General features: G+C 42.7%; 1 protein-coding gene across 3 annotated transcripts in view; it reads left to right on the forward strand.

Moving 5' to 3' along the window:
* Positions 1 to 20,847, forward strand: part of ttc3 (tetratricopeptide repeat domain 3) — a 45,878-nt gene that overhangs the window by 16,923 nt on the left and 8,108 nt on the right. For all 3 annotated transcript variants that reach the window (XM_029690955.1, XM_029690957.1, XM_029690956.1), the window contains exons 13-32: positions 743 to 788; positions 888 to 990; positions 5,538 to 5,574; positions 6,337 to 6,391; positions 7,964 to 8,054; positions 11,314 to 11,466; positions 16,016 to 16,096; positions 16,218 to 16,327; positions 16,417 to 16,543; positions 16,657 to 16,779; positions 16,872 to 16,973; positions 17,064 to 17,156; positions 17,242 to 17,306; positions 17,483 to 17,619; positions 18,576 to 18,896; positions 19,077 to 19,352; positions 19,481 to 19,527; positions 19,634 to 19,693; positions 20,433 to 20,509; positions 20,596 to 20,751. In XM_029690955.1, the coding sequence (XP_029546815.1) occupies positions 743 to 788; positions 888 to 990; positions 5,538 to 5,574; positions 6,337 to 6,391; positions 7,964 to 8,054; positions 11,314 to 11,466; positions 16,016 to 16,096; positions 16,218 to 16,327; positions 16,417 to 16,543; positions 16,657 to 16,779; positions 16,872 to 16,973; positions 17,064 to 17,156; positions 17,242 to 17,306; positions 17,483 to 17,619; positions 18,576 to 18,896; positions 19,077 to 19,352; positions 19,481 to 19,527; positions 19,634 to 19,693; positions 20,433 to 20,509; positions 20,596 to 20,751 (2,260 nt within the window). The remainder of the gene's footprint in view (positions 1 to 742; positions 789 to 887; positions 991 to 5,537; positions 5,575 to 6,336; positions 6,392 to 7,963; positions 8,055 to 11,313; positions 11,467 to 16,015; positions 16,097 to 16,217; positions 16,328 to 16,416; positions 16,544 to 16,656; positions 16,780 to 16,871; positions 16,974 to 17,063; positions 17,157 to 17,241; positions 17,307 to 17,482; positions 17,620 to 18,575; positions 18,897 to 19,076; positions 19,353 to 19,480; positions 19,528 to 19,633; positions 19,694 to 20,432; positions 20,510 to 20,595; positions 20,752 to 20,847) is intronic.

The following is a 20,847-nucleotide window of genomic DNA, read 5'->3' on the forward strand; positions in this document are numbered from 1 at the left end:
CAAATAAGTCATGGGAGATGAATTTTGGCAGATTTATTTATAGTCTAATACACTTGAATCAAATGGCCAAACCGAAAACTGCAGACATTTGTACCTCCCCTGCGATCAGAGGACACCAACAAAAAACATGCTTTCTACTAAGATCAGTGAAATGTAGGCTTAACTGACAACGGAGTGAAAGCAGAAATCGCAAGTTGCAGCAATGAAGAATTGAGTGCGTTCACGGGGGGTAGTGGGTTGTTCTTCGGCACAACACCTGTCCTCATGTTATAACGCGACCCTGGCAATCTGTGACACGTTAACAAACTACTGTTTTCCCTCTACAGTATGTGGTTCGTTTTCAGAATGAGAGAATTAGGTCAAAATGAGGCATTGCTTGTTAAACAAGTGTTCAGGTAGTCTAGCAACACATTGGATTGCTTTCCTTAATTTTTTTTAGCTGCGAGTTAGGTTTACATTAACCACTTATTTTACAGACTGAGCATGTTTTCATTAGTTAAAATCTGCATTTCCCCCTAGCAGGGATTTTTTTTGTTGTTGCATGTTTCAGTGCGATGCATTGTCACCTTATTGGGCTCTCACCAGTTTGCATCCCTGTTGGTTCCTCAAAAGCAGTTTTTCCTCAATTGTTCTAAGTTTATAATTGTTTGTTGGAGGTAGTCTGCTTTTGCTAGATCATTGTCTGTATGTATTATCTTTGATTTGATGTTTCTTTTCATGTTTACAAACTATTCATTTCTAGCTGGAAGATCAAATAAAACTGCAGCTAAGAAAGTTTCAAGTAAAAGGTATGTACAGTATTACTCAAATGTTTACGAACCAACGGCAATCATGCAGTTGTTGATAATTTTGAAGTTGTTAACCTGGTGTTTTACTGTGACTTACAGAACAGAGAGTACCACCAGAGGAGACACTACAGAGTCACAACAGACTGCTAAACCCACCAGTAAGGTTGAGCCTTCTGCTAAAAACACTGCTGCTGAGAACAAGGTCAGTTACTCAGACCTGAGCCTCAACTTTCAGTACCCTAATCTATGAATTGCATTCAGGATGACACATTTTGTTCACAACAGTCCTTGTAGAGTACAGATGGGACTTAATCCAAGAGTAGTTTCAACTACAGCAACTGGTGATTGCTTTGTTGTGCACTGATTAGTGAGCTGTTTGATAAGCTATAGCGTTGATGTCATCTCATGGACATTCATGTTTCTAAAGTCCTGTTGTGAGTAATACTGTTAGGCATGTTATGCAGACCAAATACACTGAACAAATATAAACAGAACATGCATAACTGTTGGTTTCATGAGTTGAAATAAGAGGCCAGAAATTTCCATACGTCTTATTTCTCTCAATTGGTTCACAAATGTTTAAATCCCTGTGAGGGTTTCTCCTTTGCCAAGATATTCCATCCACCTGACAGGTGTGGCATATCAAGAAGTTGATTCAACAGCATGTTCATTACACAGCTGTACCTTGTGCTCGGGACAGAAGACCACTCTAAAATGTGCAGTTTTGTCACACAACACAATGCCACAGATGTCTCAATATTTTGAGGAAGAGTACAATTGGTATGCTGACTGCAGGAATGTCCACCAGAGCTGTTAAGAGAATTGAATGTCGTTTTAGAAAATTTGGCAGTACGTCCAACTGGCCTCAACCGCAGACCACGTGTAACCACGCCAGCCCAGGACCTCTACATCTGGCTGCTTCACCTGTGGCATGGCCTGAGACCAGTCACCCGGACAGCTGATGAAACTGCAGAAATTCTTTGGTTGTGCAAACCTAGAAACTGTTAGAAACCGTCTCAGGGAAGCTTAACTGCGTGCTCGTCATCCTCACCAGGGTCTTGACCTGACTGCAGTTCTGCGTTATAAGACTTCAGTGGGCAAATTCTCACCTTCGATGGCCACTGGCACACTAGAGAAGTGTGCTCTTCACGGATTAATCCCAGTTACAACTGTACCGGGCACATGGCGTCGTGTGGGTGAGCGGTATCCTAACGTCAAAGTTGTGAAGAGTGGTCCATGGTGGGGTTATGGTATTAGCAGGCATAAGCTACGAACACAATTGCGTTTTATCGATGTCAAATTGAATGCAGAGACACCGTGACTAAATTCTGAGGCCCGTTGTTTCTGTATGATAATGCACAGCCCCATGTCGCACGGCTCTGGACACAATTCCTGGACGTGGAAAATGTCCCAGTTCTTTCATGGCCTGCATACCCACCAGACATGCAGTACATTTGGAAAGTATTCAGATGCCTTCACTTTTTCCACAATTTGTTAGGTTACATATTTCCTCAATATACACAATACCCCATAATGATAAAGCAAAATCGGGTTTAGAATTTTTAGCAAATGTATCAAATAAACTGAAATATAAAATGTACATAAGTATTAAGACCCTTTACGCAGTACTTTGAAGCATCTTTGGCAGCAATTACAGCCTCGAGTCTTGGGTATAACTAAGCTTGGCACACCTGTATTTGGGGAGTATCTCCTGTTCTTCTGCTGATCCTCTTAAGCTCTCCGGTTGGATGGGTAGCGTCGCTGCACAGCTATTTCAGAGATGTTCAAGTCCGGGCTCTGGCTGGGCCACTCAAGGACTTTCAGAGACTTGTTTGGAATCCACTCCTGCGTTGTCTCGGCTGTGTGCTTAGGGTTGTTGACCTGTTGGAAGGTGAACCTTCGCCCCAGTCTGAGCACCTACTCCAGAGCACTCAGGACTTCATCAAGGATCTCTGTACTTTGCTCCATTCATCTTTCCATCAATCCTGACTAGTCTCTGTTGCTGCCACTGAAAAACATCCCACAGCATAATGCTGCCACCACCATGCTTCACCTTAGGGATGGTGCCAGGTTTCCTCCAGATGTTAATCTTGCCGTTCAATCTTGGTTTCATCAGTTCAGAGCATCTTGTTGCTCATGGTCAGTCCTCCAAGCGGGCTGTCGTGCACTTTTACTGAGTGGCTCATCTGGCCAGTCTACCATAAAGGCCTGATTTTAGTGGAGTGGTGCAGAGATGGTTGTCCTTCTGGAAGGTTCTCCCATCTCCACAGAGGAGCTCTGTCAGTGACCATCCGGGTTCTTGGTCACCTCCCTGACCAAGGCCCTTCCCCCGATTGCTCAACTGTTCTTGGGGACCTTCAATGCTGCAGACTTTTTTTAATGCTTCCCCAGATCTGTGCCTCGACACAATCATGTCTCAGAGCTCTACAGATAATTCCTTCGACCCCATGGCTTGGTTTTTGCTCTGACATGCATTGTCAACTGTGGGACCTTTATATAGACAGGTGTGTGCCTTTCCAAATCATGTCCAATCAATAGAATTTTCTATAGCTGGACTCTAATCAAGTTTATGAAACACCTCAAGGATGATCAATGGAAATGCCTGAGCTCAATTTCGTGTCTCATAGCAAAGGGTCTGAGTAATTATGTAAATATAGTATTTTATTTTTAAACCTGTTTTCGCTTTGTCGTTATGGGGGGTGTGTAGAAGAGAAATTCTAATTTAATACATTTTAGAATAAGGCTGTAACGTGACTGTAAATAGGTCTGAATACTCTCCGACTGCACGGTCACCCATTGAGCAAGTTTGGGAGGCTCTGGATCGCCGTGTTCCAGTTTCCGCCAATATCCAGTAGTTTCGCACAGGCATTGAAGAAGAGTGGGACAACATTCCCCAGGTCATAGTCTACAGCCTGATCAACTCTATGCAAAATATGTTGTGCTGCATGAGGCAAATGGTGGCCACCAGATACTGACTGGTTTCCTGATCCATGCCCCTACTTTTTTTAATTTATTTTTTTAAGCTGTGACAAACTGATTTCATACCAGTATTCCCAGTCATGAAATCCATATATTAGGGTCTAAAAAAATAAAGGGAACACTAAAATAACACATTCTAGATCTGAATGAATGAAATAATCTTATTAAATACTTTTTTCTTTACATAGTTCAATGTGCTGACAACAAAATCACACAAAAATAATCAATGGAAATCCAATTTATCAACCCATGGAGGTCTGGATTTGGAGTCACACAAAATTAGTGGAAAACCACACTATAGGCTGATCCAACTTTGATGTAATGTCCTTAAAACAAGTCAAAATGAGGCTCAGTGTGTGTGGCCTCCACGTGCCTGTATGACCTCCCTACAACGCCTGGGCATGCTCCTGATGTGGCGGATGGTCTCCTGAGGGATCTCCTCCCAGACCTGGACTAAAGCATCCGCCAACTCCTGGACAGTCTGTGGTGCAACGTGGAGTTGGTGGATGGAGCGAGACATGATGTGCTCAATTGGATTCAGGTCTGGGGAACGGGCGGGCCAGTCCATAGCATCAATGCCTTCCTCTTGCAGGAACTGCTGACACACTCCAGCCACATGAGGTCTAGCATCGTCTTGCATTAGGAGGAACCCAGGGCCAACCGCACCAGCATATGGTCTCACAAGGGGTCTGAGGATCTCATCTCGGTACCTAATGGCAGTCAGGCTACCTCTGGCGAGCACATGGAGGGCTGTGCGGCCCCCCAAAGAAATGCCACCCCACACCATGACTGACCCACCGCCAAACCGGTCATGCTGGTGGATGTTGCAGGCAGCAGAATGTTCTCCACGGCGTCTCCAGACTCTGTCACGTCTGTCACGTGCTCAGTGTGAACCTGCTTTCATCTGTGAAGAGCACAGGGCGCCAGTGGCGAATTTGCCAATCTTGGTGTTCTCTGGCAAATGCCAAACGTCCTGCACGGTGTTGGGCTGTAAGCACAACTCCCACCTGTGGATGTCGGGCCCTCATATCACCCTCATGGAGTCTGTTTCTGACCGTTTGAGCAGACACATGCACATTTGTGGCCTGCTGGAGGTCATTTTGCAGTGCTCCTGCTGCTCCTCCTTGCACAAAGGCGGAGGTAGCGGTCCTGCTGCTGGGTTGTTGCCCTCTTACGGCCTCCTCCACGTCTCCTGATGTACTGGCCTCCCTCCTGGTAGCGCCTCCATGCTCTGGACACTACGCTGACAGACACAGCAAACCTTCTTGCCACAGCTCGCATTGATGTGCCATCCTGGATGAGCTGCACTACCTGAGCCACTTGTGTGGGTTGTAGACTCCGTCTCATGCTACCACTAGAGTGAAAGCACCGCCAGCATTCAAAAGTGACCACAACATCAGCCAGGAAGCATAGGAACTGAGAAGTGGTCTGTGGTCACCACCTGAAGAACCACTCCTTTATTGGGGGTGTCTTGCTAATTGCCTATAATTTCCACCTCTTGTCTATTCCATTTGCACAACAGCATGTGAAATGTATTGTCAATCAGTGTTGCTTCCTAAGTGGACAGTTTGATTTCACAGAAGTGTGATTGACTTGGAGTTACATTGTGGTGTTTAAGTGTTCCCTTTATTTTTTTTGAGCAGTGTATATGAACTAACTCAAACGGAAATTGTTGCAGCTTGCGTTTTTCATTTTTTTTTTTTTTCAGTGTTCGTCAACCCTAATGTTTTAGTTATTGTTTATTTCTGTTTTTCATGTCACCGAACACAGGGCTTGGAAGTCAAGGTGGAAAGCCAGACACAACCAGGTAGGATGTTTTTGGCTACTATTTCTGTTTTGCTAGAAATTAAGTCTTCTGTTTGGGTTGATATGCACCGAACAAATATAAACTCAATGTTTTATGTGCTGGTCCCATGTTTCATAAGCTGAAAAAGATCCCAGAAATGTTCTGTATGCACAATTATTATTTCTCAATTTGTGCTCATTTTGTTTTAATGCCTTTTAGTGAGCATCTTATCCTTTGTCAGGATAATCCATCTACCTGAAAGGTGTGGCAAATCAAGAAGTTGATTTAAATATGACAATTACACAGGTGTCTGGGCACAAAGTGCGGGGCGGGGTGTACCTCTGTCTGTAATAAAGCCGTTTTGTGGGGGAAAATCATTGATTGGCTGGGGCTGCTCCCCTGCCCAGTCATGTGAAATCCATAGATTAGGGCCTAATGAGTTTCTTTCAGTTGACTGATTTCCTTATATGAACTGTAACTCAGCAGTGTTTGAAATTGTTTATTTTTGTTCAGTATAAATGGAAGCAAATATAGTTTGGCTTTTTAGTTTGTTAAATACAATGTAGAATTTTAGGTTCCATGAGATGCTTTTGATATGAGTCAGCTGCTTATGTCAATACCTAACAAGTTCAGCCTATCATAACCTTCTGGTTGTTTTGACTTCCTTGTGCTGTCTCTTTAAGAACACAGGCTGCCACTTTCTTTGCCAAGTTGCTGTTTTTTCACTGGGAGCCTTGTGTTGTCTGAGTTTTCAGAAGCTAACCCTTTTCTCCTTGGTGAAAGGTGCAGGAAGAGCACATTCGGTGGATAATACCAAGGTGCCTAAAGAGATGAAAGTGTGAGTTTTATGTTTGATTTGTCTTCTGGGTTTGTAATACATTAGGCTTACCTCTACCAGACCAAAAGACCAGGTCTGCTGTTTAGTGGGGAAGAACGACTTTTAAAGCAGTATATTGACCAACGGGCATTACTAGTGTGGTAAAGTTGATGCGTATGTGAACAGTAGGGTGTTGCTCGGTATACCTAAACTTCAGTACTTTTTCGATACTAGAACATGAATTGTTCGGTACTAGATTGTTACTTTCGGTTCATCTGTCAAATGTTTCATGTCATCTACTGATTGAGATCTTTTTAATGTAAAGACACAGCTTAATCGTTTTATGTAGTTGAAAGCAATGCGTTAGAAGCCTAAATAACCAACCTATAAAGTAAAATGCACCATTTTATGGCCAGCTATGTAAACGCTAACATTGATTTTTATCCTGCAATAGATGTCGTTCGATTGGTAATATTCATTTTTTTCCCCCTAATGCCTCTTACGGTAAAGATTTTCCATTACATGCTAGAACACTTTAAAATGCAAGATGATACCGGTAGCTTCTAGCTTTGTAGGCTAACTTTCTTTGCTGCCTTACAGCTGCAGCTAACATAAATTCAGTACCTTGTTTGATAGTATGTGAACCATAATGCAAATTATTTCAGATTTTCAAAGCTGACTGTCACTATTTATTCAATTCGTCTTATCTTTGCTCAAACCTCAAACTGACCGTGTGTGTGAATGATCACATGGTTCTTAAAGAGCGCACACTTTTATTAAAGATGGCTTCTTCCATGTAAAGGTTGTTGATCAGTATAATATAAGTCCCAAATGGAAGGGATGCAGATTGTTTTTCATCTATAGGCCCATGAAATCAGCCAAAACAAGCTCTAACTCAATGCATGCGCACACCTATTTGTGCTTTCAACTGTATTGTGAATAGGCCTCGGCTACTTAATTTTATCAGTTGAGATTCGCCATTCAAATGATTACTGTTATGTAGTTTGGTTAAAAAAAGTCATTTGATTCATTAATGCATGCGTTGAAAAATAAAACTTTTAATGATATTGAACTCAAGATATGTCTTGGTCAAGTGCCATTCTATGACTAGGGCTCATAATATGCCTTTTTTTTGCCTTGGAATCGTGATACCAAACCTAAAATTCTGGTTTCATGACCACACTAATGAACAGTATGATGGCAAATTTAAGCTTTTTGGTCCACCCTAACAGTGGAAAAATAATTTAGGCTTTATCGGAAGCAATGGATATTTTCTGCTTTATTGAATGCTACCAAGAATCTGAATCTGTTCTTTTAAAATTGTGTATAGGAAAAGCACATACGACGCACCTTTGTTTGCAAGTATGTACACTCTTGCTAACTTGATTAATGCTTGACAGTGCTTGTCGAATCATGTGGCACGCCTACAGCTCTGTGCACACCCTTGCATACTTGGGTGATTTCCTGTTTTTGGTCTGCCTCAAGTAACACAGGAGATATTCAGTTAAGTTTTTGTAGTGTGCAATTGACTACAGTAGGCTACTCAGAAGTTGGCATTGTCAACACCTAAAAGTGATCTGTTTTTCTTTTCAGTGAGATGGCTGATAAAAATGGCAGCAAACCGGAGCCCTGTGCTTCAGAGAGAACAAAAGGGAAGAACCGAAACCAGCAGTCAAAGGAAAAGGTAGACCGCAATGTGACAATGACCTCATGTTACAAGTCAAACAGGTTTTCACAACGCTGGATGCTTTTCCTTCCTTGTATTTCTTGCCATAACTTTACATTACTAATGGCATGCATCTCATTATCAAAATGTACTGTGGCCTCCTGTGAGTTTAACCCACCACCTCCCTGGCGCTGAAACATAGTTACAGTGGGGGGAAAAAGTATTTAGTCAGCCACCAATTGCAAGTTCTCCCACTTAAAAAGATGAGAGGCCTGTAATTTTCATCATAGGTACACTTCAACGATGACAGACAAAATGAGAAAAAGAATCCAGAAAATCACATTGTAGGATTTTTTATGAATTTATTTGCAAATTATGGTGGAAAATAAGTATTTGGTCAATAACAAAAGTCTCTCAATACTTTGTTATATACCCTTTGTTGGCAATGACACAGGTCAAACGTTTTCTGTAAGTCTTCACAAGGTTTTCACACACTGTTGCTGGTATTTTGGCCCATTCCGCCATGCAGATCTCCTCTAGAGCAGTGATGTTTTGGGGCTGTCGCTGGGCAACACTGACTTTCAACTCCCTCCAAAGATTTTACATTTTAGTCATTTAGCAGACGCTCTTATTCAGAGTGACTTACAGTAGTGAATGCATACATTTCATACAATTTCATACATATCATACATTTTTTTTCTGTGCTGGCCCCCCGTGGGAATCGAACCCACAACCCTGGTGTTGCAAACACCATGCTCTACCAACTGAGCTACAGGGAAGGCATGGAAAAGGAATGAGGCAAATCTTGTTTCTCTTGGTAACAGATCAATTTATGTACAGGTTATTATGATCATATTTCACTGGATTCATGTGAATTCCTTTTCATTTCATTATATGTAATTCAAAGCCAGTTAAAAAGCAGCTCAAAAGTATGACAAAATGTCACATGCAAGACAATCGAATCAAAATGAAACAAACGATTCTCAAAAGACAAGTGCAAAAATGCTGCAACATCCTCTGCTTTCGCCTTACTTCCCTTCATCAAGAATAAAAAATAGAGGGGAAACGGAACAACAGAAAATAGAGGGGAAAAAATAAAATTGTGTCGTCAAGAGGCATGCCTGATAAAAACGAAGAGAGAAGACGAGTGCAGTCAGAGGTTCCTGCACAGCAGGAGGTAACCCTGAGGGGAAGACCAAGGCATGTCTAGTAAACTGCCTCCCTTCCTCTCCTCTTCCTTCCCCCCCTCCCTTAACCTTCCCCTCCCTTTGACTCTCCTCCACCCCAGGTGCAAAGTTAATAGCTTTGACTATAGGAAAAATGTACACTTCATCTCTACCTGCCTCATTCCCTCTCCTACTCCCTCCCTCGGCTGTAGTGTTGTCTGGCACAGTGCCTGATTCCATCCATATCAACAGTGCGTTGCCAGGCAGGTATCCTGTCAACAGTTCCTGCTGCGCCACATTAACAGCCACCGCTGATCCCAGAACAGTCACAAGGGTAGAGCAGATGAAAGCCAGGCAGCTCAGAGGAGCTACTCACTCTGATCGCAGACCAGTCACAGGGCAGAGCCCATATAGACAAGAAGCTTAGAAGAGCTACTCAGAGGCCAGGCATCAGCTATAAAATCAGGCCAAACCCCATACAATATACAGCGAGGCATATAGGATACATTAGACTAGTGTAAGTCTAATGCAAACCGATTGTATAATTATTTTACACAAATAAAGATTAGCACAAATTCCTTTTGTACAACCATTCTGTTTTCTTTTCGAAATATCTATTCTGAGTCATTTAATCTGAAATGTTACCCCAATTTGCCTATTCAAATTGTGAAGGGATTTCTACATACTGAGACATCACAACGTCATACAGTATCAGGGACAATGTAGTCAATAGACCAGTAACTCAGGGCAGTTAACAGTTGATTTTTTGATCCAACCCATTTTCTATGGGGCTGAGATCTGGAGACTGGCTAGGCCACTCCAGGACCTTGAAATGCTTCTTACGAAGCCACTCCTTTGTTGCCCGGGCGGTGTGTTTGGGATCATTGTCATGCTGAAAGACCCAGCCATGTTTCATCTTCAATGCCCTTGCTGATGGAAGGAGGTTTTCACTCAATCTCACGATACATGGCCCCATTCATTCTTTCCTTTACACGAATCAGTCGTCCTGGTCCCTTTGCAGAAAAACAGCCACAAAGCATGATGTTTCCACCCCCATGCTTCACAGTAGGTATGGTGTTCTTTGGATGCAACTCAGCATTCTTTGTCCTCCAAACAAAGTTATATTTTGGTTTCATCTGACCATATGACATTCTCCCAATCCTCTTCTGGATCATCCAAATGCTCTCTAGCAAACTTCAGATGGGCCTGGACATGTACTGGCTTAAGCAGGGGGACACGTCTGGCACTGCAGGATTTGAGTCCCTGGCGGCGTAGTGTGTTACTGATGGTAGGCTTTGTGACTTTGGTCCCAGCTCTCTGCAGGTCATTCACTAGGTCCCCCCGTGTGGTTCTGGGATTTTTGCTCACCGTTCTTGTGATCATTTTGACCCCACGGGGTGAGATCTTGCGTGGAGCCCCAGATCAAGGGAGATTGTCAGTAGTCTTGTATGTCTTCCATTTCCTAATAATTGCTCCCACAGTTGATTTTCTTCAAACCAAGCTGCTTACCTATTGCAGATTCAGTCTTCCCAGCCTGGTGCAGGTCTACAATTTTGTTTCTGGTGTCCTTTGACAGCTCTTTGGTCTTGGCCATAGTGGAGTTTGGAGTGTGACTGTTTGAGGTTGTGGACAGGTGTCTTTTATACTGATAACAAGTTCAAACAGGTGCCATTAATACAGGTAACGAGTGGAGGACAGGGGAGCCTCTTAAAGAAGTTGTTACAGGTCTGTGAGAGCCAGAAATCTTGATTGTTTGTAGGTGACCAAATACTTATTTTCCACCATAATTTGCAAATAAATTCATTAAAAATCCTACAATGTGATTTTCTGGATTTTTTTTCTTCTCATTTTGTCTGTCATAGCTGACATGTACCTATGATGATGAAAATTACAAGCCTCATCTTTTTAAGTGGGAGAACTTGCACAATTGGTGGCTGACTAAATACTTTTTTTCCCCCACTGTAGTATATTCATCCCATAATCGTTTTTACCACAAAGAACACATCAGCTAGGATGATGCATGATCTCCTGAAGCAGTTTTCACACGCAAAGTTTTTTTCTAAACAAACTTGTGTGTTATTAGTGACTCACTGATACCCCTTCCCACTCAGGCGGTATCCGGCAGCTCCAGAGACCCTAGTGTGCGGGATGCACTGATGTCAGCTGTGCAGGATGCCCACATGGCCCTGGCCGACCAGCGATGCCGCAACGCAGAGCAGGCCTTCTCCCAGGCCCTCAGCATCCTGGCGACCAGCACACCAAAGGTACAGCACAGTTCCTCTCACAATCAGCCCTCAGTGACACTAGAGGTGGTAGAGTTGGGCAACTTCAGCTCAAATTGTACTCCACTTCATCCAGTTTTCTCTAACCTGTGAAACAACTTTCTATCAAATTCAATGTTTGTCAGTGGTAGTTTTGAACTGCCCTTTTATTTTCACAGGATGTTTTAATAGGTTCCCAAAATGAGATCATCCTCAGGGCTGTGTTCAGTATGAAAAAACGTAGTGTTATGTTTAATTAATCGCAAATGGTGGTGGTCTGAGCGTTCAGTTGAAATACGTGGAGGGGTTGCGCGTTCAAAATGCAGGGATGGGGCTGGAGAAATGTAACCACTCTAAAATTCATAGACAGCTATGGGTGCAAATAATGACCATCCAAGATATCAACATTATAAACGCTTGCAATAAAAGAATTGTGCCTTTTTCAGGACCCTGTCTTTCAAAGATAATTTGTAAAAATCCAAATAACTTCACAGATTTTCATTGTAAAGGGGTTAAACACTGTTTCCCATGCTTGTTCAATGAACCATAAACAATTGATGAACATGCACCTGTGGAACGGTCGTTAAGACACTAACAGCTTACAGACGGTAAGCAATTAAGGTCACAGTTATGAAAACTTAGGACAGTAAAGAGGCCTTTCTACTGACTCTGAAAAACACCAAAAGAAAGATGCCCAGGGTCCCTGCTCATCTGCGTGAACGTGCCTTAGGCATGCTGCAAGGAGGCATGAGGACTGCAGATGTGGCCAAGGCAATAAATTGCAATGTCCGTACTGTGAGACGCCTAAGACGGCGCTACAGGGAGACAGGACAAACAGTCGAGAGAACCTAACTTGTTAATCTAGCCACCGTGTCAGATTTCAAAAAGGCTTTACGGCGAAGGCAAACCATGCTATTATCTGAGGACAGCACCCCATCAAACAAACACATGACAATCATAATTCAACCCGCCAGATACTACAACTCAGAAATAATGATATAATTCATGCCTTACCTTTGAAGATCTTCTGTTGGCACTCCAATATATCCCATAAACATCATAAATGATCCTTTTGTTCGATAAATTCTGTCGTTATATCTCAAATGTCCATTTATTTGGCGTGTTTTATTCAGAAAAACACCGGTTCCAACTCGCGCAACATGACTACAAAATCTGTAAGTTACCTGTAATCTTGATCCAAACATTTCAAACAAGTTTCCTATTACAACTTGAGGTATTTAACGTAAATAATTGTTAAAATTTAAGACGGGATAAACTGTTTGATACAGGACGAAAATAAAGTGGAGCGAACTTTCAGGTCGCGTGCCCCAACCACAACAGTACACTAGACTCGACCCTCGTTCTGAACAGCCATACTTCTTCATTACTCAAAAGAAAAACATCAACCAATTTCTAGACTTTTGACATCCAGTGGATGCAAGCAAGTGCCTTAGATCCACATAGAAAACCCATTGTAAACACTGTCACCTCAAAAAAAAAAAAAAAAAAAAAAAAATCCTGGATGGTTTGTCCTTGGTGTCACCTGCCAAATAAGTTCTGTTATACTCAGACATAATTTGAACAGTTTTTTTTTTAAACTTTAGTTTTCTATCCAAATCTACCGATTTATGCATATCCTAGCTTCTGGGCCTGAGTAGCAGGCAGTTGACTTTGGGCACGCTTCTCATCCAAAATTCCGAATGCTGCCCCCTATACTAAAAAAGTTAGTTTTTTGGAAACGTGTCGTTCAGTACAAACTGTTACACAACATAGTAAATGTTCAATCAAACTGAGTGCACACCAGGTGATGTGCAGCGTTCAGAAGATGCTTTTGGTTATGTAGTGTATGTGGACACCTGCTTGTTTAACAGCTCATTCCATGCTCCTGGGGCTTTCTATCATTCAGCTACAAGCGTTTAGTGAGGTCGGGCACTGATGGTTGGCGAGTGGGCCTGGCTCGCAGTCGGTGTTCCAATTCATCCCAATGGTGTTCGATGGGGTTGAGGTCAGGGCTCTGTGCAGGCCAGTCAAGTTCTTCCACACCTATCTAGACAAACCATTTCTGTATGCACCTTGCTTTGTGCACAGGGGCATTGTCATGCTGAAACAGGAAAGGGCCTTCCCCAAACTGTTGGCACATCTAGAATGTCATTGTATGCTGTAGCATTAAGATTTCCCTTCACTGGAATTAAGGGGACTAGCCTGAACCATGAAAAACATCCCCAGACCATTGGCATCCGCCAAACCCAGATTCGTCCGTCAGACTGCCAATGGTGACGTGTGGTAATTAACTCCAGAGAACACGTTTCCACTGCTCCAGTGTCCAATGCTGGCGAGCTTTACATCACTCCAGCCAACACTTGGCATTGCACGTGGTGATCTTAGGCTTGTGTGCGGCTGCTCGGCCATGGAAACCATGAATTTTCCAGGCAAACCATTATTGTGCTGATGTTGCTTCCAGAGGCAGTTTGGAACTTAGTACTTTGTTTAAGCACCTTTTGCTGCGATTACAGCCTCAAGTCTTCCTGGGTGAGACGCTACAAGCTTGGCACACCTGTATTTGGGGAGGTTCTCTGCAGATATTCAAGTTGGATGGGGAGTGTCGCTGCACAGCTATTTTCAGGTCTCTCCAGAGATGTTTGATTGGGTTCAAGTGCGGGCTTTGGCTGGGCCACTCAAGGACATTGAGACTTGTCCCAATGCCACTCCTCTGTTTTCTTGGCTGTGTGCTTAGGGTTGTTGTCCTGTTGGAAGGTCAACCTTCGCCCCAGTCTGAGGTCCTGAGTGCTCTGGAGAAAGTTTTCATGAAGGATCTCTGTATTTTGCTCCATTCATCTTTCCCTTGATCCTGACTAGTCTCCCAGTCCTTGCCACTGAAAAACATCCCCACATCATGATGCTGCCACCACCATGCTTCACTGTAGGGATGGTGCCAGGTTACCTTCAGATGTGATGCTTGGCATTCAGGCCACAGAGTTCAATCTTGGCTTCATCAGACCAGAGTCTTGTTTCTAATGGTCAGTCTTTAGGTACTTTTTGGCAAACTCCAAGCGGGCTGTCATGTGCCTTTTACTGAAGACTGGCATATCTGTCTGGCCACTCCACCATAAAGGCCTGATTTGGTGGAGTGCTGCAAAGATGGTTGTCCTTCTGGAAGGTTCTCTCTCCACAGAGGAACTCTGGAGCTCTGTCACTGTTGATTTCTTGGTCACCTCCCTGACCAAGGCCCTTCTGCCAAACTGAGCAATCGGGGGAGGGCGATCAGCTCTAGGAAGAGTCTTTGGTGTTTCCAAATTTCTTCCATTTAAGAATGGTGGCCGCTGTATTCTTGGACTTTCAATGCTGCAGAAATGTTTTGGTACCCTTCCCAGATCTGTGCCTTGACACAATCCTGTCTCGGAGCTCTACTGCCAATTCCTTCGACCTCATGGCTTGGATTTTGCTTGACAAGCACTGTCAACTTTTTTTTTTTTTTTTTTTTTTAAAGATACAGGTGGGTGTTTTTCTTTCCAAATGTTTAATCAGTTGAATTAACCACGGGTGGACTCCCAAGTTGTAGAAACGTCTCAAAGATGATCAATGTAAACAGGATGCACCTCCGCTCAATTGAGTCTCATAGCAAAGGATCTGAATACTTAAATGTAATATATATTTAAGGTTATTTATTTTTACACATTTGTAAACCGGTTTTTGCTTTGTCATTGTGGAGTAATGTGTGTAGATTGCGATTTAAAAAAAAAAATCCTTTTTAGAAGAAGGGGTCTGAATACTTTCCGAATGCACTGTATATGGGGTGTGCATTAGGAAGGGTGCTCCGGAAACTGGGGTGTGTTCGTTACAAACTGTATAAGAAGCAAACGTAGCGAAACAAGAGTTTCTATTGTCCTTTTGCTTCTGTTAAGACACTTTTTCAATGTAACCAGCAGAATGAATACATCACTGGGCTTTGTTTTAGAGAACATTGCTTGACCTTGTTCAGATGTGGAGGTGAAGCCATGGTGAGCTCTCAAAAGTACGAAGCAGATTTTTATATCTTTCCCCACAACCAAGTCTTGACAATTTAGACGGCTAACCAACGTATTTTAACTAGCTAGCATGTTTGCCCGGTCAATTGCAAGTGCTGGTATTGTGAAGTGGACATGTCTAGGATCATCAACGGCTCAGCTGCGTAGTGGTAGGCCACACAAGCTCACAGAACGGGACTGCTGAAGTGTGTAGCGTGTAAAAAATCTTCTGTCCTCGGTTGGAGTGGTGTAAAGCTCGCCACCTTTGGACTTTGTCGTGATGAATCACGCTTCACCATCTGGCAGTCCGATGGACAAATCTGGGTTTGGCGGATGCCAGGAGACCCGTACCTGCACCAATGCATAATGCCATTACGTTTGGTGGAGGAATAATGGTCTGGGGTTGTTTTTTTCCCCCATGGTTCGGGCTAAGGCCCCTTAGTTTCAATGAAGGGAAGTGTTAACGCTATAGCACACACTGACATTCTAGACTATTCTGTGTTTGCAACAGTTTGAGGAAGGCCCCTTAATTTTTTTTTTCTCCCCAGGAACTTGGCCTCTGTGCTCTTGACCAAGTTGTGCTGATTTATGGCCATGCCTCAGCTCTGATAGAGATTGGTCAACCAGAGGTAAGAAACATTCTGTGATAGCTAGCTACAAAGGGAGGCTAACATTACTGTTTTTGATATGGTCTACAAATCACATTTGCCCTCCATCAGGCTTTGTACTAATGGGTTTTTTCCTATTTAGGAACTTGCTGAAGCTCAAAAAGACTTTGAAAAGATCAAACATTTTGAAGAGAGGAAGTTTCAGTGTCTGGTTTTTTATGGCATTGGAAAGGCATATCAGAAGGAGAACCGGTAGATACAAATGGAATAAGACTTATAGATCATGCTGAAATTAGCTGCACATCACTGGGTAAACTGATGTTTTTTCTCCACCCTTGTAGATTTCCACTTGCTCTGGAACAGTTTTCTGATTCTATGCAAATGGTTAAGAAAAAGATAACGCCTGGTAAACTGACCTGGCCCACTACTAAAGTTATTGTTGAGGAAAGTAAGCTGGACTATTTCAAGGTATGTTTTCATCGATCTCACTTGGGTTTGGGTCAACTCAACTGTTTAAATGAGACAGGAAATGTCATTGCTTGCTGTCATTTAGATTTTGTTTTATTTTAACCCCAAACCAGGAGCTGCTAGAGGAATCCATAGAGATGTGCAAATTTCCACCTAAACCAGATGCCATTTGTCGGCACCAGAATTGCCACGGACATTCCAAAATAGAAATCTACTTCACAGATCCAGATTTTAAGGTTAAAGGCAAATGTGTTCAACCTAAATTGCCTCCATGAAAGTCAGACCTAACATGTTCACTAAGCACTCAAACTGCTGTCTTTACTCATAGGGTTTCATTCGGCTGGTTTGCTGCCAAAGCTGCGAAGTGGAGTACCATATCAACTGTTGGAAGAAGTTGAAAGCAACAGCATTCTCTGATAAGAATGAAAAGGTAACATCTATTTACAATGGTCAAGTGCACACCCATTTTATTTTTTGTTACTCTTGCCTCTGGTATACTCATGCCTGTTTTTACCCACAGGATTTCCTGCAGGGAATGTGTTTTACTCCAGACTGTGGGGGTAGAATCTGTCATATTAAAATCTATGGTTCAACAGGGCTTGTCAAATGTGAGGTAAGTAATTTCTCAAGTTGTCGCGTTATTAAAAGTCATTGCAAATTTGGAGAACACGCTAATGAATGTATTATTCTGTCTTTAGTTTGAAGCATCTATTGACAAACCTATGGGTAAAGCAACATTGAGAGTAAATCAGAAATGTACAAGGTGAGATTAAATATTTTTGTGCTCAAGTTTCTCTTAATGTCCATACCCAACTAATTTTCAGACTGCCCACTGAATACACAACTTGTATGTCAAGCACATCTTTAACCAAGGCAGTACTATTACACAATCACAATTGTTTCTGTATGTTTTCAATGTTTTGTTATTTTGCTTGCCAGTCTCAAGAAGTTGAAATCCAAAGAGGATCGTAAACTTAGGCGGAAGCAACATAGGCAAGATGCTTCTCTGTCTACGCAAGCCAAGAATGATCAAATACCTTTGGAGAACGGGGAAACCATTGTCATAGAACAGAAGGGTACAGACATCTTACATGTATTATATTCCACCGGATGTACGTTCAACATTTTCCTTTCTAAAGGAACCTGTTTCAATGATCTCACCCTTAAAGAATGTAAAGATGTGACTACACTGAACAAATATAAACGCAACAGGTAAAGTCTCATGTTTCATGAGCTGAAGTAAAAGATCCCAGAAATGTTCCATACACCCAAAATATTATTTTTCTCAAATGTTGTGCACAAATGTCTAACATCCCTGTTGGTGAACATTTATTTTGCCAAGATAATCTATTCATGTGGCATATCATCAAGAAGCTGATTTGAACAGCATGATCATTACACAGGTACACCTTGTGCTGGGGACAATAAAAGGCCACTCTAAAATGTGGAGGTTTGTCATACAACACAATGCCACAGATGTCAAGTTGAGGGAGTGTGCAATTGGCATGCTGACTGCAGGAATGTCCACCTGAGCTGTTGCCATATAATTTAATGTTCATTTCTCTACCATAAGCCACCTATAAAAGCAACGTCCATTTAGGAGAATTTGACAGTATGTCCAACCAGCCTCACAACCACAGACCACGTGTAACCATGCCAGCTCAGGACATCCACATCCGGCTTCTTCCCCTGTGGGATCGTCTGAGACCAGCCACCCTTTTTTGTACGCCAAAAACTCATTCTGATTTCCTGGGCCTTGCTCCCAAGTAGGTGGGCCTATGTCCTCCCAGACCAACCCATGGCTGTGGCCCTACCAGTCATGTGAAATCTATAGACTAGGGCCTAATGAATTTATTTGGATTGACAGATTTTCCTTTATATTAACTCGTCAGTTTCGTTTTATATTTTTGTTCAGTGTAAATACATGATGCAATTCACATCACTGTTACTTTCCAAATGTTCTTCTGACCACGCCACAGCTTCTCTTTGTCACATTATCCTCAGTTTCTAACTGTTGAACACCCTTCTCCAGCTTCATCCCCCACCTGGCTAGCTTACGGGGACCGTGTTCTGCTTCAGATCAGTGAGCGTAAAGACCTATTCAGGGCCGAGAGCCACAACATCTCTGTTCTGATGGAGATCCTTAAGCCATGGATGGACCTGGACCAGATCAAGGGGAACAAGCTGGGCACTTCGTACACTGAGAGAAAGGTGGAGTCCCTGGGGGATGTTGTAGAGCTCCTCCTGGAAAGGAAGAACCGGGTGTGGGCCCGTGTCTTTATCCATGGCCTAAGCGGCTGCCTGGACACCAGCCCCAAGCTGCACGACTGGGCCCACCAACTGAACTGCGCAGGTCAGCACAAATTTGCATTTTCAACGTATGTATTGAAGGGCAATGCTAACCTCCCAGCTGCATACCTGTGTACCCTCTCACCACTAGATTACTGGTTCTCTTCAGGTACTCAGCAGCAACACAATTGGGCATGACTCTATGCTTTGTGACAGCTTGGATAATTTTTTCTTTCCTCCACAGGTCTGAATTCAGCTGCACTGTTCATTGACCGCTATGCAGACCACCTGGAGCAGCTCGACCTCGCTCCTTTGCTCAATTTTGCCCCCCTGCAGGACATGCTCATAGAGAAGTTTGGGACCATGCCTGAGTTTTTTAGCCGCCTAGGCCTGACTCTAACGGAGTACCTGAAGCAGGCCCCTTCCCAGGAAATGAGGCTGTTTATCTGGACTCTGGAGGAGCACAGAGACCAGTATGCCACCTGCCACACTGTGCTGGATGATTATTTTGAAATAATGGGTAAGCGTTTGGACCCGCACATCTTCCTTACCAGGGGAAAGGTCAACTTGAAGCAAACATTTCATTAAGTTTTGCTGATGTTTTTGTTCCTGTTTCCAGCCGTGTTAACTGTTTTCATCCTCTTTCAGACGGTCATTGTTTAGTGATTAAAAAGACAGGGATTGAAAATGAAATTGTAAGTGTTTGTTGGAAATCAAATTTTTTTTAAAGCAAACTTTGTCTTTTAGTGTTGCATTTGACATAAGGCATAATATACTAATAATCAAAACCCTCAATTTCAGAATTCCCCTATAAAGACTAGGAACAGAAACCGCAAAAAAAAGCAGAAGGAGCCAAAGGGGGTGAGCATTAGGACTTAGGCTGTTACACTATGCAACTTCCACGCTATTTTAGGTGCTTGCAACAGAGTTGCTTTGAAAATCACACCCCTGCAACTTGGCTGCATCTAGTTGTAACGTTTCAAAATTTTGCAACTAGTTGCTTGCAACAGCCAATCAAAACAAACTTGTCACATGAACCATTCGAAGGTTTGGTATTCCGACCCAGTTGTCACATTAACACCGCTTTCAGTGCTGTGTAGAAAAAAAAACGTGATCAGGGTTGACAGAACAGAAACGGGCACAACAGGAGATGTATACAAATTATTGTACATGGTTTAGCAGTCTGTAATTTTGAAGTGAACCCAAACCTCTTCCTAAACAGATTGTCCACCATAAACTTTGCTTGCTAGCTTAGTTAGCTGTTGGCTTTACAGGCTGTGTTTCTTCTATATCCTTGCCGTTAGAATAACCAAACAGTTGGATAAACAACAAATTTGTGAAACCATGATGTAATGCAGCATATCACATGGGTTGCGTTTAGAGTTATCAAACAAGCAGCTTGAATTTGATTGGCTGTTGGATGCAATTTTAATTGCTTTTGAGTTGCTTCATGTAACAGCAAAGTTATTTTGAGATGCAATTTTAGTTGCAGTTGCAAGTGATGTGAAAGTTGCTTTGTGTAACTCTAACCTTAAACCTAGAGAAATGTAGGCTATTGTGTTTTCTGGACATCAATATAATTTTATTTTCTGTTACATAGTCAGTTATTGTCCTGTCGGGAATGAGAGGTGGTACCTCAAGAGAGGAGGACGACGAGGATTTTTTACATGACTCTTTGTAAGTTACTTATTCTGTAGAACACCGTCTTCAAGTCTGCCCATTGACAACCCCCAGCTTGTTCTCACCAGCTCATTTCTCTGCAGAATGTTCCTTGACTCCACTGACCCATTCAGCATTCCCAATCATCTTCGAAATCAGGTGGCAGAGTTTGAGGGACAGTACAACATTGGCAGTCGCAGTAGCCACTACAATAGAATATTGGACAACAACCCTGACCCAACTAAAGAGAGTTTGTACGAGTAAGTGCCTCAGGTATTTCTCCTTTGGGTATTGGACAACAGTGTCTTAGTCTGCAGAAAATGTGTGTTATAACTTGTATCAATGACTCATGAGGA

This window comes from Salmo trutta, chromosome 15 (genome assembly GCF_901001165.1).
Source record: "Salmo trutta chromosome 15, fSalTru1.1, whole genome shotgun sequence".
NCBI classification, from domain to species: Eukaryota; Metazoa; Chordata; class Actinopteri; order Salmoniformes; family Salmonidae; genus Salmo; species Salmo trutta.